The sequence below is a fragment of the Peromyscus maniculatus genome, chromosome 5, assembly GCF_049852395.1.
Source record: "Peromyscus maniculatus bairdii isolate BWxNUB_F1_BW_parent chromosome 5, HU_Pman_BW_mat_3.1, whole genome shotgun sequence".
NCBI classification, from domain to species: Eukaryota; Metazoa; Chordata; class Mammalia; order Rodentia; family Cricetidae; genus Peromyscus; species Peromyscus maniculatus.
The window spans coordinates 14,290,234-14,307,677 of NC_134856.1; the positions used below are offsets into that span (position 1 = coordinate 14,290,234).

At 34.9% G+C, this 17,444-nt stretch overlaps 1 protein-coding gene across 12 annotated transcripts in view; it reads right to left on the minus strand.

Annotated features, from left to right (window-relative positions):
- The window catches only part of Chd9 (chromodomain helicase DNA binding protein 9), a 233,905-nt gene that overhangs the window by 73,767 nt on the left and 142,694 nt on the right, over positions 1-17,444 (minus strand). For 10 of the 12 annotated variants that reach the window (XM_076571716.1, XM_076571715.1, XM_076571718.1 and 7 more), the window contains 8 exons: positions 14,438-14,549; positions 10,332-10,478; positions 9,736-9,804; positions 9,602-9,657; positions 8,305-8,422; positions 4,108-4,194; positions 3,115-3,252; positions 1,362-1,483 (listed from right to left, as the gene is read on the minus strand). In XM_076571716.1, coding sequence (XP_076427831.1) covers positions 1,362-1,483; positions 3,115-3,252; positions 4,108-4,194; positions 8,305-8,422; positions 9,602-9,657; positions 9,736-9,804; positions 10,332-10,478; positions 14,438-14,549 — 849 coding nt within the window. Of the gene's footprint in view, positions 1-1,361; positions 1,484-3,114; positions 3,253-4,107; positions 4,195-8,304; positions 8,423-9,601; positions 9,658-9,735; positions 9,805-10,331; positions 10,479-13,656; positions 13,715-14,437; positions 14,550-17,444 lie in introns of all 12 variants that reach the window. The other 2 variants (XM_076571721.1, XM_076571722.1) reach the window with 1 other exon arrangement.

Genomic DNA, 17,444 nt, shown 5'->3' on the forward strand with positions numbered 1-17,444 from the left:
GTCAGAGGAAAATGGTGAAAGTTTAAACCAGGCAATATAAAAATGTATTATTATTTTACTTGAATGATTCTCTAGAAGGAAATAATGATCAATATTTAGAAAGCATAAATCAGAGAAGAGAACACTGCATGAGCTAGCAGGTCATTCTCATACTACCTAACTGAACCACATAACTCAACACAACTAAGTGTAACAACTCAGAACAAAGGGATGAGAATTAAAACAGGGAAAATGGATTTTTCAAATACTAACCATTACATTTTTGCTATCATGTCTAGTAGCAACTTTATTTGATAGTCTGTACATAGTACTATACTTATACGTTTTTCTTACTTATGGTACTACCTTTTAACTCCTTTGAAAATTTTTTTTACTTCAACAAATTACTTGAGATATGTTCTAAAAAGTATTTTGAACAATTCATTGTTATGTTCCCATAATTTTATGTTCACTCATTAATTGCTCACAGTCTATGTCATTTGAAATTTTAATATTAGAGTTCTATATAATTTCTACATGCATTTATATACAGCTCACTCTACAGCTGCAATTGTTGACATAAATTGTATGTTGAAAAGCTAAAACTCAGTGGATAGTTTGAGACTATAGGAAAGTTATTTCAAATTTAATTATTAATCAAACAAACTCTTGGGGGACCCACCACCCAGCTCCCAAATAAATACACACATGGAGACTTATTATTACTTAGGAATGCCTAGCCATCTTTTCTTAAATTAGCTCGTCTATCTTTTGCCTCTGGGCTTTTACCTTTCTTAATTCTATATACCTTTTCTTTACTTCTTCCTCCGTGTCTGGCTGTATGACTGTGTGACTGTATGGCTGTATGGCTGGTGGCTGGCCCAAGGTGTCTTCCTCTCCTTCTCCCCTTTCTTGTTCCTTGATCTTCCTCTCTCCAGATTTCTCCTTCTATATGTTCTCTCTGGCTGCCAGCCCCACCTATCTTTTCTCCTGCCTTGCTATTGGCTGTTCAGCTCTTTATTAGACCATCAGGTGTTTTAGACTGGCACAGTAACACAGCTTCACAGAGTTAAACAAATGTAACATAGACGGATGCAACACACCTTTACGTCATTAAAAAAAATGTTCCACACCATAAACAAATGTAACCTACCTTAAAATAATATTCCACAGCAAACATGTGCGTGATACATACTTAAAGGAAGCAATGTTAAAACTGGCATCCAAAATCATAATTTACATTTTTTGAGGTATCTTCATTTTAAATAATAAAAACTTCCTGACACAAACAGTACATCAACATAAGTACCTATTTAAATTATATATTTTGGTATATACATAAAAATGAATACACTGACATCATCTTACAATATACTACATACCTATTATACCAATTGAACAAAAGCCAGTTGAGTCCTTCTAGTTGATATTCCCTGAGTTGATTACCATTTTTATAGTCCCTGGATTGATCTATTTTCTTCCAAATATTAGAGGGAGGACGATCCTTTGTGAACAAAAATAAAATGAATGATGCATTTCAGATGTTTACCTTCCACACAACTTACTCATGGCAAGAAACCTTGCCTTTAAAAGAACCTAGAAGCCAAAGCATACAGTATATGACAAAACTTTACCTAGTATTTAAGTGTCCAGTCAATGCTACTTAGACGCCTCCAGAAAATAGAACAAGGCTCACATTGTATTTCATTCTGTGAAGCCGTGATGCTAAAATCAGGTGATATCACATGAAAAGGAACTACACATCAATATTCTTCATGAACAGATATTTAAATTTTCTTAGCAGAATTTTCACTAAATGGACAAAGTTTTAAAAGGGCAATACATTAAACTAGGGTTTTTACAAGGAATAGCCAATTAGGTTTAAAGTTTTAAATCAATCAGATTAAGAAAACAAAAGAAATAAAGGGAATTTTAATAGATACAGAAAAAGGCATCACAAAAAGGTAAATGTTCTTTTGTAACAAAAACTACTATCAACACTGTATTGTAGGCTCAAATAAGTAATAATTAAGCAAGGAAAGGAAAAATGTCATCAAGATGGGAATTACAGAATGTTGACTAGTTGGCTTACAGACTGCTGTCAAAGCTTAGCAAAGTAGGTAAGGGCTCCCACACAATGCTTCACTGCCAATCTGCCTCAGCTACCAAGTATGTGAGTAGAGGGTGAGGAAGAACGCAGATTGCCAGAGAATAATGTGTAAAGCTCCAGGGTAGTATTATCGTTTAGCAATAATGGCAATATAAGCAATACTCCAGCTCCAGTTTCACCATTTATAATACAGAAATAACACAGTTAATCTAATTAACCCATGCAATGAAAACATTTTAGGTTCTTAAAAGGAAATAAAGTTAGTATGGAAATAGATGAATTGTATAGTTATGATTAATAATTGGCTTAGAGAAAATAATGAAAAAGTAGGCTTGATTTGAATTTTTTGTTTGATGGAGAATTAAGAATGTTAAGAGATAGAATTGAGAGAGTAAAATTTATATGAGTGATCTGAGAAAGACGATAAGAAACTTAAATTCAGAGACAGGGAGAACTATGTGGGATTTTTTATATTGTTTTGTTTTGATTTTGGAGACAGGTTTGTCTGTATAGCCCTGGCTGTCATGGAACTCACTATGTAGACCAGCCCTGCTTCTACATTTGCTAGGATTAAAGATGTGCACCACCACCACCCAGCCAGGGAGACTGTTAACTGGAACATTTTGGTGGAAATGGAATTTATAAAGAGATACTTAGTGAAATCCTAAATGTATATTTATTCAAACAAATTAATTTCTAATCTCTCAAAAACTATGTAAGGGCTTAATATTCAATGAAGCATTATTTATAATAGCAAAAACAAAAACAAACCCTAGCATTATCTATCAATGGAGAAGAGCTAAATTAGTTGCATGGGATACTATGTAGCAATTTAGAAGAATATTGTATCGATTGTACACCAAGGACTGTATTAACTGAAAGTTAGGGCTATGGATCTAAGAAAGTAGATGCTTAGATGCAAAAAGCTTTGGTTGTGAATCCACATACCAAAACTGAAGATAACCTTAAACCCGCTAAACAGAAAGGGCTAAGACCTTAAAAAGTTATCTAAGAAAGGCTCTCACCAAATGTCTTGTGTCAGGCCTTGAAGCCTGCAGTTGTTCAAACTCTTCAATTTTTGCAATATCCACATCTTCTTTTAATTCCCAGGTGCTATCTTCATATGGCAATGAGCACCACTTTACCAGGTAGTAAATAACAGCCTAAAAAAGGAATTGTTTTTCATTTTACCACTTGTAAAGAAGTAAATAGTTTAATTAGGAAATATTTCTAAAACAACTTAAATATATACTAACACTCATCAAAAAAAAACAAAGTAACTATTTTTTTTTAATTATGTGTATGTCTGGGCATCTCCATGTATGTATGTGTACCATGAGCATGCCAGGAGTCTCCAAGGATCAAAAGAGGGTATCAGAGCCTCTGACACTGGATTTAGGCAGTGTTAAGGCACCATGTGTGTGCTGGCAACTGAACTTGGGTCCTCTAAAATGTGGTTTACATGTTAGATTTTTTTTACAAGTGTAGTAGGTTTGAATATTTAGAAACTTTAAGTTATTTCTTAGAAAAGAATTTTTTAGATTTATTTATTTTTATTTCATGTACATGAGTGTTTGAGTGCATATATGTATGTGTTCTAAGTGTACAACTAGTACCCATGGAAGCCAGAAGATGGCACTGGATTCCCCGTAACTTTAATTATATAGGTGGTGTGAACTACCATGTGGGTTCTGGGAACTGAACCAGGGTCCTCTACAGGAGCAGCCAGTGCTCTTAACTACCAGCCTTATCTTCTTCTCTCTTAGATTTTCTTCCAATTTTATTTATTTTAATGTATATCTTTATCTTCACATACGTTGTATACCATATATATACCTGGTGCCCTTGAATGCCAGAAGAGGGTGTTGGATCCCCTGAAACAGGAGTTAAAGACAGTGGTAGCCATAATAACCATGTGGGTGCTGGGAATTGAAATGGATCCTCTAGACAAGCAACCAGTGCTCTTAACTGCTGAACCATCTCTCAACCCCTAGAAACTATTTTTACGGAATAATTACCTCACCGGTATCCTTATCTTCACAAAAAGAAACTTCCAATATTCTGTCTACTTCAACATAGTCTGGGTTAAAGGGTTCTTCTTCCATCTAAAATTATAAAGTAAATTTAATGATGTCTGAGGAAAAAGTAGAAAGACATAAGTAAAAACATGTTGTAAGTAATATAAGCAAACTAATAGGACTAAAAAAGAATGTATTCCAGGTAAGTAACCTATTCTAGCAGATATGGTCAAAGCTCTAAAAGTAGCCTGTGAATCTTTCCTTTGCAACTTTGCTTTAGTAGTAAGACGTGAAGACCAATGACTCCACATTCTGCCTCACATTGCAGCTGTCACTTTATCATACTCCTCACCTTTATGTATGGTCTTTTCTTCAAATGCACCTATATAACTGAACACCAACTAGGTATGTGGCTACATAAACATCAAACGCACTCATTCTCTTCAACCTGTGAGTCATCCCTTAGTCTTTAACTGCTAAGTGGAAACACAGCTCTCTCTGCTCCACATTCACAGTTGCCAAAATGGAGAAGTGATGCTAGATTTCTTTTCCCTCCTTTACCCTATGATACCTAATAAAGCATAAAACCACAATTTGTAGCTGGGGATGGTAGTGCATGCCTATTATCCCAGCACTTGGGAGGCAGATGTAGTAGTATCTTGGAGTTCAAGGCCAGCTTGGTCTAGTGAGAGAGTTCCAGGACAGCCTGGGCTACATAAAGAAACCCTGTTCCAAAAATCCAAAATAAATAAATCAACAAATTGGTGATGCGCACATTCTATCTGTGTGTATGAGCATGCATGCATATGCACACATACGTGTGTGTGCTTGTGTAAAACTAGGTTTTGCTATATTGTCCAAATTCAGTTCAAACTCATGATCCTCTTAAATTACTGTCATTTGCTAATGTGTTGGTTTTTGTATGGATTCTGTGTATGTGTATATGGTGCTCGAGATCAAACGCAGGGTCTTGGTCATGCAGTACTTGTACTCTACCACTGCAACACATATATATATTGACCTCAGTCTCTCCTTTCAGGTCTTTACTTTTGGGTTTTTCTGTGTAACTTTGGCTGTCCTGGAGCTTACTCTGCATACCAAGCTCACCTGAAACTCAGAGATCCACCAGCCTCTGCCTCTCAAGTATGCACCACCACCACCCAGCTACAGTCTCTCCTTTAAAACTAACTCAAATTGGGATCTTCTTTCTTATCCTCATGGTGTCACTTCTCCCACGAATCTTTTAAACTTTTAAATTCATTTATTTTTGTGTGTCTGTGTTTTGCCTTCATGTATGTATATGTACTATGTGCACGCCTGGAGCCTGCAGATAACAGAAAGAGGAAGTCAGACCCTGGGAACTGGATTTAAGGATAGTTGTGAAATCATGTGGGTTCCAGGAACCAAACCAGGGCCCTCGGTAAGAGCAACAAGTCCTCTTGATGAATGACCCACCTCCCTGTCCCCTAATGTAGAATTTTACAGTCCCTTCTAAGGAGTCTCTGAACTTCTGCCTCGACTTCTCAAATTAATTTTTTATTATCCCTAGTGTACACAATCTTTCTCAAACACAAATTGCATATATTGCCTCGCTTGCTTAAAATCCTTCACTGATTCTTCCTATTTGAGGCTAAGGTCCACATTCATTTAAAAAAAAAAAAAAAAAAAGGAAGAGGAAGAAGGAAGGAAGGAAGGAAGGAAGGAAGGAAGGAAGGAAGGAAGGAAGGAAGGAAGGAAGGAAGGAAGGCAGGAAGGAAGGAAGGGAAGAAGGAACGAGGAAAGAAGGAAATAAGAGGTCCACATTCATTTCTGAAGAATAAACAGGATTTTTCCTTTTCCTGAAGCATCACTTCCTAAACTTAACAGAACGTTAACCCAGATTTCCTGCTACAGAAGTACAATACAATGTTTTCCCAAACCACAAAGCACTCCATATTCTGTCACAGCCATCTGATTTTGCCCTCAGCTTCCTCTCTGCTGACTACACTGCTGCCGTGTCTTTCATCTGCTCAAGCAATTCCTACACATCTTTGAAAGCCTATTTTCCACAGCCCGCTTGGCTTGAATTGCCTCTCAGCTGCTTAAATGCAAATGCACAAGCGGAGGGCTCTATGCTGGGCCTTAAGATCAAACCACTCCTGATACTAGATTTACCTGATAACAATGTGCATAACCCAACACAAAAATGGTATTTTCAGAATGGAAAAAAGGAGAAGAGAAAGTGGTAACTATTTTTCTATGATGGATATACCCATTTGTTTGAGGTGATTATTTCATGATGTTCCATAAAGCTAAACATTCAATTGTGGACATTAAAAACATGCAATTTTTGTTAAATATAGTTCAATAGTAAAAAGAAATTTCAAATGCTTAAAAGAAAAAAAATCATATAGGTCTTACTTATTATGCACCTGAGTCAGCTGAAAAGAAAAATTATCTTCATGAAAAATTCAATGATATTTAAGTACTTGTAAGATTACTAATTATTAAAATTTCCAGACTGAAAGTCAAAGATTCTGGAAGAATAGAAAAACTCCCAACATGCATAAAATGTTACATGTCTTCAGAGTAACCAAATTTTTAGAGACTTTTAATGATTGCAAAGAAAGAGCTGGGTATAATGGCTAACACTAACTTCAGCATTCTGGAGGGAGAGGTAAATGCAGGTGGATCTTAGAGTTCTAGGCCTGACTGGTCTAAAAAACAAGCTCCAGGCTATCTAAGGCTACAGAGGACAAATCTAGCAGGTACTATCTTCAATCAATGATCAAGCTACACCCTGGCCAGGTATAACATCTGAAACAAATAACTACCATGGACTATGTAACAGGATCCATGAAGAAGGAAAATGAACTATTCCCATGTTTTGTTTTGTTTTTGCAAATAAAGAATAAAGAATAAGAACAAAATAGACTCTTCAAAAATGTCCAAGAATGAGCTGGGTATGGTGGTGCACACCTTTAATCCCAGCACTCGGGGGCAGACCCAGGTGGATCTCTGTGAGTTCGAGGCCAACCTGGTCGACAGAGCGAGCTCCAGAACAGGCACCAAAACTACACAGAGAAACCCTGTCTCAAAAAGCCAAAAAAGGAGTCCTGGTACAATAAATAATTAGTGAAATATAAATAAGGCCTATTGATGAAATAATAACTGCACTATGTTTATATAAGAGAATAAATACTATAAATATGTTCAAATGTGAAAGGAAAAAATTTACGTGTATGATAGGAAAATGTTGAGACAATAACTGAAATTAAAGTGAATATGAAAAAAATAGAGGTAAAATGCATGTGAGAATTTGTTGTGCTGGTTTAGTAACTATCTTTTTCAAGATAGAGTTTAAAGTCTAACAAACCTTAAAAAAGAACCCACAAAGCTGGGAGTGGTGCACACAGAGACAGGATGACCATGGCAAGTTGAGGATCATCCTGATCTACTCATAACTGAATGTACACACAGTGAGCTCCAGGATACCTGGAGCAACATAGGAGATCTGACCAAAAAATAAAGATATCAAAGAAATAGAAAAAAATTCGAGAAGGGCATCAGGCCATTCAGCAAGGCCTAGAAGTAAACACACCCTTTTCACTGATGCCATACATATTTACACCCAAGTTCATGATAAATATGCAATGTTTCACACAATAAAAAGTATGCTTCCCACTTATTTGCTGCATCATTACTTCCATTACATAAAGAACACAATGAAAAATGCCTTGTGATATTAACATATCCACATTCAACTCTAATCAACAAAACACATGCTAGTTTAAAAATACAAGCATTAACAGCCACTGAACCATCAGTGCTTTTCTATTATTTTTTAAAAGACAGGCACTCACTAGGTAGCCCTGGCTACCTAAAACTGCTATGGAGACCACGCTGGCCACACACTCACAGAGATCTGTTCCTGACTCCAAAGATAAAAGACATGCATCACTATGCTTACCTATTACAGCTCTTATTTTGTGAATTTTCAGCTAATTTTGGGAAGAGAAAAATACTACAGGTAGATAACATTTATGATCAACTATTAACACTGGAATTGTAAATAAGCAATGCTTTGTTTTACGGTTCTGAAAATAGAATTCAGGGTTTTGGGTAGGCTACACAAATATTCTACCACTGAATTACAATGCTAGCTCCATCCTCAAAATTTTGAAAAATAATACCAAATTCAGGAAAACTTTTCCTTACGTCTGCCAAAAAATGTGCCCTCTGCGCTTGTCTTAGCTTGAATCGTTTGATTTTCTGCTGGATCCTTTTATCTTTCAGAAGTTGCTGTTCTGTGGCCCATTCACAATGGAGATAAGAGCTAAAAGTTTTATAAAAACAATATATTATTATATACAGAAGAGTTTCTTCATATGTATATTTAATTATAATTTCCAATAAAAAAAATATTATCAATTTCAATAGATTCCATAAGACTGTTAAAACAGGCATTTTGATCCATAAATGCTACAGAAATTGTAGTCAAGGAGTTACAGTTTGTCATATGGAAAGAGTGATCAACTGACCAAAAACTGTTTCTAAAATATGACTTATTATTTTATTATATTGATTTTGTCATGATCAAAAAGCTATATGCGGTGGTAGCGCATGCCTTTAATCTCAGCATTCGGGAGACAGAGGCAGGTGGATCTCTGTGAGTTCGAGGCCAGCCTCGTCTACAGAGGTAGTCCAGGACAGACTCCAAAGCTACAGAGAAACTGTGTCTCAAAAAAAAAAAAAAAAAAAAGCTATATGCATTAAAACCAACATAATTTTTATGAAAGATTTAATCAAAGTATGGAGAAAAATTGGAAACTATACAAAAGGAATACATTTCTTATATCTGCTGACTCCATTGATTTAATTCACCTATGACCAATACAGAAATTTAAAACCTTAAAGTGAAGTCATCAGTGTACAAGTTTGATGTAGCAACCTAAAGATCAATTGTTGTGCATAAAAATAATAAACCTGAAAAGCTCAAAATAGAAAAGGGATAAATACCTATGGTATTTATAAAATTATTATAAATCATTATATTATTATTAATGGTATTATAAATTAATGGTATTATAATTAATGGTATTATAAAATCATATTTTATAAAGATTCTTACATTTTGATATAATTTCAAAAAATTCAATCTTAACATTCTTTTTTTGTTTGTTGTTTTTTGGTTTTTTGTTTTCAGAAGCAGGATTTCTCTGTGTAGCCTTGGCTATCCTGGAACTAGCTCTATAGATGAGGCTGGCCTTGAACTCAGATTTCTTGATTCCCAAGTGCTTGGATTAAAAGGCATGTGCTACCACACCTGGCCATAAAAGGTTATCAAATACAGCCTTTTTACTTTTTAATGATTGTGTTCTTATAAGAAATAAACATTTTCATTAAAATGTAGATAAAATGAAAATATATTAATTGTAACTCAATATATTTACAAATTAAATAATTCATATTTAAAATTAAACACCATTTCATAATTTTTAATTCAAATACTTACTAGTTTTTGTATTTCACAAAAAATTCTTCAATATCAAGCATAACTCCAGACGATATCTAAAAATTAAAATTAATAACTGTGATTCAAACAGGACACCAAATATAAAATGTAGAGTATATTGTACCATTACTTACTTCCTTTTTTACAATTCTAGAAGATAGTATTTTGTCTACAATTGCAGCATCTTCTTCACTTGGATTTTCCTATAAGGAGAAAAAAATATATGATAGAATATATTCTCAAAAAAAAATAAGCATCATTCAACAAATATCAATGTAGCACTAAGACTGAGCACTATGGGGAATACTAAGAATGAACAAAAGAAAGAAGGAAGGAAGGAAGGAAGGAAGGAAGGAAGGAAGGAAGGAAGGAAGGAAGGAAGGAAGGAAGGAAGGAAGGAAGGCGTCTTATTACTGCCCTTGTTGCCCTTGTCATCATCTGACATTTTAGGGAATCATTATCCTTTTAGGAACCACACTGTGCTTCTTCATCTCCATCCCTCCACCATCACCATTTCCACTGTACCAATTAGGAAATTCAGGTGTACGCAAGATAAATATCTGCCCAAGGTTTCAACTCAAACAGGTAGTGGCTAAATGTTTGGCTCATGATGCACATAAGAAAAATAAAAAAATAGAAATATAGACCTTATGGTAATAATTTAGACATGGAAATGAAGGAGACAGGGTAGCATGAATTCCTGGTGTGGTGGTTTAAATTGCAGTCTTACCACGAATAATTGCAAAGGTTGTTCAGCAGGCAGAGGAGCTGAATTCTTCTTTGTTTTCATAGTGCCTTTGATCTCTTCTTCAGATTGTTTTCCTTCTGCATCTTCTGCATATTTTTTCCTCTTAATTTGTCGATTTGATCTTCTTTTCTGTAATGAACCATAAGGATCTGATTTATATAAATTATTTTTAAAATCTTTAGCAGAGATTTAAAGAATATTACTCTTTATGTTGGTGATTTCTTAGAAAAAAATTCAAAAATATATGCAACATTTATCTCTTTGTCTTTTTCTGACTAAAGGCTATATATAACATGCCCATGGCCATGAGTTCACACTCTTCCCAAAGCTTTACCTCCCATAATTTCAAATATGAAAGTATAGTGATCCCCCTTGTTTGTTTTTCTTTATAAGTTAAGAATACAAAGACCTGGTTTTGTTTTCAACTAGTTCACAGCTTGGAAAGGCAGTGTTCTATCAGTAATACCTTTATTACTGGATTAGTTTTCTTTATGACAAAAATAAAATGTTATCTTATTGAATTATTAATTTACTCCTTAGACAATACATATTTTAAACTATCAATAATTTAATACATTTGCCCCAAACCTAAAAGTTAGATCAAATGATTATTTGTTAAATATTTGGGGCATAAACACAGAATAAATTAAGTATTCTCTAAAGCATATAAAAATATTTACAATAAAAAATAAAATGTTTTAGATTAAATATATATAAATGATCCTGTACAATTAAATTTAGTTTTTCACTAGCTTTACTAGTTTTTTTAACATTAAAAAAAGGGCGGGGTTGGGGATTTAGCTCAGTGGAAGAGTGTAAGGCCCTGGGTTTAGTCCTCAGATGGGGGGGGGGGGGCCGCAATTTAAAAAAAGGGCACAATCATACAACAGAAACCTTTTAAAGGTAGTACTTGCAGTAATAGGTCTTTTTAATAGTCTAATTTTGAATTAGAACCAACTCCCTAATTATCTAATACCTGTTTTGACAGTTTATAATTCAAGGAGAATTTTTCAAAGCAAAATTATACCAATTTTTATGTTTTCACTAAAAACAAACAAACAAACAAACCCCAAACTCAAAACTCAGGTTGATTTCAGAATAAAAAATGACTTTTAAGTGTTCTTGTACTTCCATGAACCCTTTGGGTTGAGGAGTCTCAGCCAACTAGTCTACTGGGCAGTAGCAGTGTACTGGGTGAATCCAATCCTTCTTGCTTTTCCTGAACCATTTCCTTTTATGCAGAGTAATTTTCCTGACATTCCTCAAAAGTTGAATCAGAAAATAGCCCATATATTTATTCTACCAATGGTTTCTGCAATATTATCTGTATGGGAGCTTTTTCATTATTTTCACAACCATAACAAAACCAGCTGTAACAGAACCAGCTGAATCTGTGTAGCAGAGAGGCACCAAGTTGTTATTGTACTAAGTTTGCCATGTTTGTGGCTTTGTAAGATCATGCCTCTTTGTCTTCCAAGATGAGCAATACTGCAAGAAAGGTAGTATGTGGGTATCCAAATTCCATGCCTTTTTGTTAGAATGGGTCACCATCTGCTTAAACTTTCTGCTGGTGAGGAAAAAGGTCTACTGGGAATCAAGTCTATGCTAGACTGAACAACTAACTCGCAGCCTTTCTGTTGGACATAAACACATTTGTGTTTTTTGTTTGTTTGCTTTAGAGACAGGGTTTCTCTTGTAGCCCTGGTTGCCTTGGAAATCACTCTGTAGACCAGGCTGGTCTCAGAGATTCTTCTGCCTCTGCCTCCCAAGTACTGGGATTAAAATTGTGCACTACCATGACCGGCCTCACATTTACATTTTCTAACATCAAAGCAATACTTTGTTAATGGAAGAGATAGGAAGGTAATATATAACCATAATAAAAAGACTACAAGAAATCTACTTTTTTCACATATTAATTTGAAAAACGCATGAAATATTTATTGTTCCCTAGAGGAAAATTTCTATGAACATATTTAGGCTAAATGTTATGTTTAGAATTCTATTACAACCATCATATAGATCTTAATGCTCAAAATAGTTTAAATTAGTACTCAACTTGACATTTACTACATTAAAACATGCATGAATTATCAAGGTTTTACTACACATGATTTCTAAATAATTAAGTTTGAGAGTCATTCAATATATTTTTGTATGATTCTATGACATAGTTTCCACTATCTTACAGTTTCCTTTCTGGTTACTTGGCTATTTATTGGTATTCTGAAATGTCCACTGTTCTCTAGTAAAAAGTAAATGCATGGTGTGAAAATTTCCTTTACATTCACAAAAAATGTACACTCAGGCAACTTCACAGGATAAAATGAAGACAATTTAATATAAGCTGCTCTTTCATCCTATGACGAGTTAGTTTATCAGCCTAATTAACTGATTTGATAGAAAACTGCAGATGATCTCACCCTAAAACGTCTTAGGTGAAGCATACGGCAGCACATGTCAGGTGAAGTCGAAGACTGTGCCACTTTCTCCAGTTACCTTTCTCTATCATACAATATTTCTAATGGGTTTTCAAATGTGGAAACTTATCAAACATCCGCATGACTGGTAAGTGTGCCTTTCTGGCTTTCTCCATGTTTTGAAAACACTAACATGCTGTCTCTTCTAGTGTATTTGTAGCTTTTATCCTCCTCTATGAAAATAAAAGGCTTTGGCAGACTTGCTCACTGCACTATGAATAAAGAGAGCACAGGATTATGTTTTTAAGTGGCTAATACTTTGTTATGTTAAAACTAGGTTCCTATAAATATTTACCATAATTTGCTGCAGGGGCATTTATAAAAACATATAGGTCTCTAAATTTAGTCTAACTACAAAAGTACTCTTTATCAAGATTAAAGAGAATTAAACATTACATTCACAATTCTAGATTTTGCTGACTCTAAAACTTAATTCAACTTTAAAAATCCATCTTGACAATCCACTGTTGTCACTGAAAGCTATATGGACCTTTCCCTCATTTGTAAAATGACACAATCAAATATATCATAATAAGGATTTATACTTATTAGAAAATATACATTTGCTTTTTGTTTTGTTAAAGCAGCACACTTGTCAAAGCAACCTAACACTACAGTAAAAAATGTAAGGTATGTTCACAAAGAACTATACTATTGTTTCACTGTGGTAAATTACAAAATGGAAAGATGGCCAGCATTATTCTAGTAAAAATTAAACTAAAAATTCTGATACTGAGTAAGTTAAGTAGAAGTTCACCTAAGTTAAGGATAGCATATGAAGAAAAGGCCAGGCCATATGGTATAGGAGCTTCAGTCACTGCCCTTACCTCAACTCTTGCAGCAGCCCAGGAGCCTTGAGCCACTACTCTCCCATTGGATAAGAAGCTGCATAAGGAAGAAGAAAGGCCATTCAGGGGCTTTCTGGCCCCATAATTCAACAGTTGCCACCACCCCTACGGCCTACAGTCGTATTTTAAGGATTAGAAAGCAGAGGGTGGCCTGAATTATTATGACCTTCACTATAGATGTGTGTATAGATATATATATATATATATCTCGATCTATCTATCTATATATCCCCATAGGATTATTTTGATATCTACCTATTTTTTTAAAGGCAAAATGCACAATATTTATGTCTGTCAGGATTTTTAGTATCATAGGTTATCTTTTCTTCAACACAAGCAGACAAAAAGTATTAACTCTAGTAATGAGTCAATCCATTTGTTCTGTTTTTTGTGATTACTTTTAAAATTAATATCTATACCATTAATTTCATTCAAAGCACTCTGTAAGTCCAAGATACCAACGGATACTGCTTTACATTAAAAGTCATCCAGGACTTTGTTGTTATTTAATCTCTTAGAGTTTCAGTTCCAATACTGAAAAATGAGGGGTTAAAGGAAGGCAGATAAATTTCCTCCCATGTCTAATATTATATGGTAATATTCTAGAAGTATATTGAAATCATGCTATCCTATAGGACTTACTATATAATAAATTGTATTTTTATCACTCAACTAGAGTGTAACTATCCAAGAGGCAATATTATGCTCCCTAAATAACTCTAACAGTGTTCCATTTCTCAGAATAAACGTGAGTACTCACTTGAGAGTGCTGGTCTTTGAATGTGTGCTGTGACATCTGCTCAGCATCAGACGGCTCATCTGAAGATTCATTCTTTCTTTTTTGTTTCTTACCCAATGAAATAATGAGTTTGCTGTTTCAGAAGAAAGAAATCAACATTCAGAACTCTGCAGTTTCCATTTTTGGTGAATAGAGTAGCCATTACAAATATAATTTTATATTGTACATGTCTAACCAAATATGTTAATTAAACTGAAATCCATATAGATATTTTCAAAACAAACTCTTCTAATGCACTGAATACAGCCTATAATACAGGCAAGAAGTCAAGTCCTAACATTGCTTCTTGGACTCTGAATGAATTTTTCATGGGAAAATGTTCAAGTCACACAAGTCTTTAACAATAAAAGAACTTATTACTGTACCAATTCAGAAACAGGGACTTTTTTCTACTTCCTGCCTACAGAGATGCTGCTCACTGTACTTGAACACCCTCCTCCGCGCAAAAGCCTCTGATTCTTCTACCCTGCAATAATGTCTCCTGTACTGCTGACAATCAGCTATTTGTTAACATTTTGATTGTATGTCAGAGCTTATCAAATCTATACCATATGTACCTAGGAATAAGAAATACTACTTATATAATTCTTATAGTATGTGTCAGTGTAACTTTCTGGTTTTGCATTTAATATTACACACATATCAAATACATATCTCTAAACTAAAAATCTGTTTTCTTGCGAGATAAGAACTGGTATTCTAGATTTCATTATCTGCCTCAACAACACCATTACTAAAGTGCCATGTTAATCATAAACCACATTACTAACAAGCAAAATTCTCTTTTAGATATCTCTATTTCCAAAACCAAAAACTCCTCCAATATTTTCATATATGGTACATCAAATAGATCTAAATCTTTAACAATTATTTAACAATTTTGGAAGTTATAAGCATGGTAAGATCACTGATTCAGCAATTTGGACCCTTAACATTGAGCAAACTGCCTGATCTCTTGGTCTTACTTCTCTGCCTACAAGACAGAAAAAGTATAACATGATGTTCAGATCCTTCACTGGTCCACAACAACAGTCAGTGCCTATGGACGAAAATCTCAGAAACCATGAGATAAAACTAATCTATTATTCCAGAGGTTGTTTATCTCAGATGCTTTGTCCCAGCAATGTGAAGTTAACATATTATTAGCTCATAACATAATCTTAACAGATAGTAATAGTAAGCAAATACAAACTATAAATTATATCAGTTGCAAAATGACAGTTTAACCTCACAGCATCATAGTGAGGCAAGGCCATAACAAAAATGCTAAAATGGAGGTTAGCACAGAATTCAGTGTGACTATTTTGTTTTGTTGTTGTTGTTGGTTGATGTTGCAATATATTAACTTTTATGAAAGTAAGATACACTGAATACTATATATTCAGGAATATATCATTTTGTTGATTTCCTTAAAAACACACATTCCCACAGAAAAAGTAGATAATCCCTGGGATTGCTCCATGAGACAAACAAAGTAGGTTAGCACAAGCCTAACCCTACCCTAATCTGGGCTAATTGTACTACCAGCTTTATATCATACCTCAGAAGAAAAGCACTTTAGCTCTTCAATGTTCTGAAACCTTCCAATGACTATCCATGTGGTAATACATTTTACAGGCCAACAAGGTATGCCTTTTACTTTGTTCTCTACTATAAAGAGCAAAAGCATAATGCCAATAACTTAACATCAGGTCCAAATGAAACCGGGACCATGTTTTAGCATCGCTCAATATCTCTTGCTATATGAACTACTGCTGTGGGAGGGTCTGTATATCAAATCTGTTGCTCTGATTGGTCAATAAATAAAACACTGATTGGCCAGTGGCCAGGCAGGAGGAAGTATAGGCAGGACAAGGAGGAGAAGAATTCTGGGAAGTGGAAGGCTGAGTCAGAGAAACTGCCAGCCGCCACCATGACAAGTCACATGTGAAGACACCGGTAAGCCATAAGCCACGTGGCAGGGTATAGATTTGTGGAAATGGATTAATTTAAGCTATAAGAACAGTTAGCAAGAAGCCTGTCATGGCCATACAGTTTGTAAGCAAGATAAGTCTCTGTGTTTACTTGGTTGGGTCTGAGCGGCTGTGGGACTGGCGGGTGACAGAGATTTGTCCTGACTGTGGGCAAGGCAGGAAAACTCTAGCTACAAACCACAAAATGAAAAGTCTTTGCCTGGTCATAACTTCTAAATATGTGTGCTGCAGTTAGATCACTTAGCAGTGTGACTATTTTGTAAGTGTTCATGTTCATGGAAGATTAGAGAAGGCATTACAGAAAAAGTAGAAGAATCTGAGGTGTCGCCTGAATGAGGAAAATGATGAGTTTAGCAGACAGTGAAAGGGCTATGGTACATCCCCAGCAGAAGGATGCATAGGAACGCAAGGCAAATGTGCAGCAGGAATAATGAATAAAACACACACCAAGAGGAAGGGAGGGCTGGAGACCTATGCAGTAAGGATCACAGAAGGCCTTGGAATGACATGCAAAGATGAACATTTTTAAAGTTCAAGTCAGCTCTTATGTTCCACAGGATAGGCACCACCTAATGACTAAGACTTCAAATATTTTTGAGTGAATTCTTTAAAAAAAGAAACAATATTAAGGGATAAGAATTTTTAAAGAAGGGCGTAGTGTCACTAGAAAGAGGTGAAGTGCAAGCCAGAGGAACTATTGAAAAGGTAAAGGACAATTCATGTAAAGAAGACAATAATCTAGATGAAGAAAGTATGATCTTCTACTATGGATGTAAAACTGATAAGATAGTCTCAGTCAAAGATGTGACATAACAAAAAGTTGTAGATGATTTTTTTCCCCTCTAATTAGACATGTTCAACAAGACAATGTTAATTCTTATTTGCCTTCTAACTTGCAATCTTGTGAATATGTGGGTAGTGGTAAGTAAGTAAGAGAAAAAGTAGTTATTTTTTGGAGCCAGGAAAGCAAAGGGATAAAAATAATCTGAAACAAA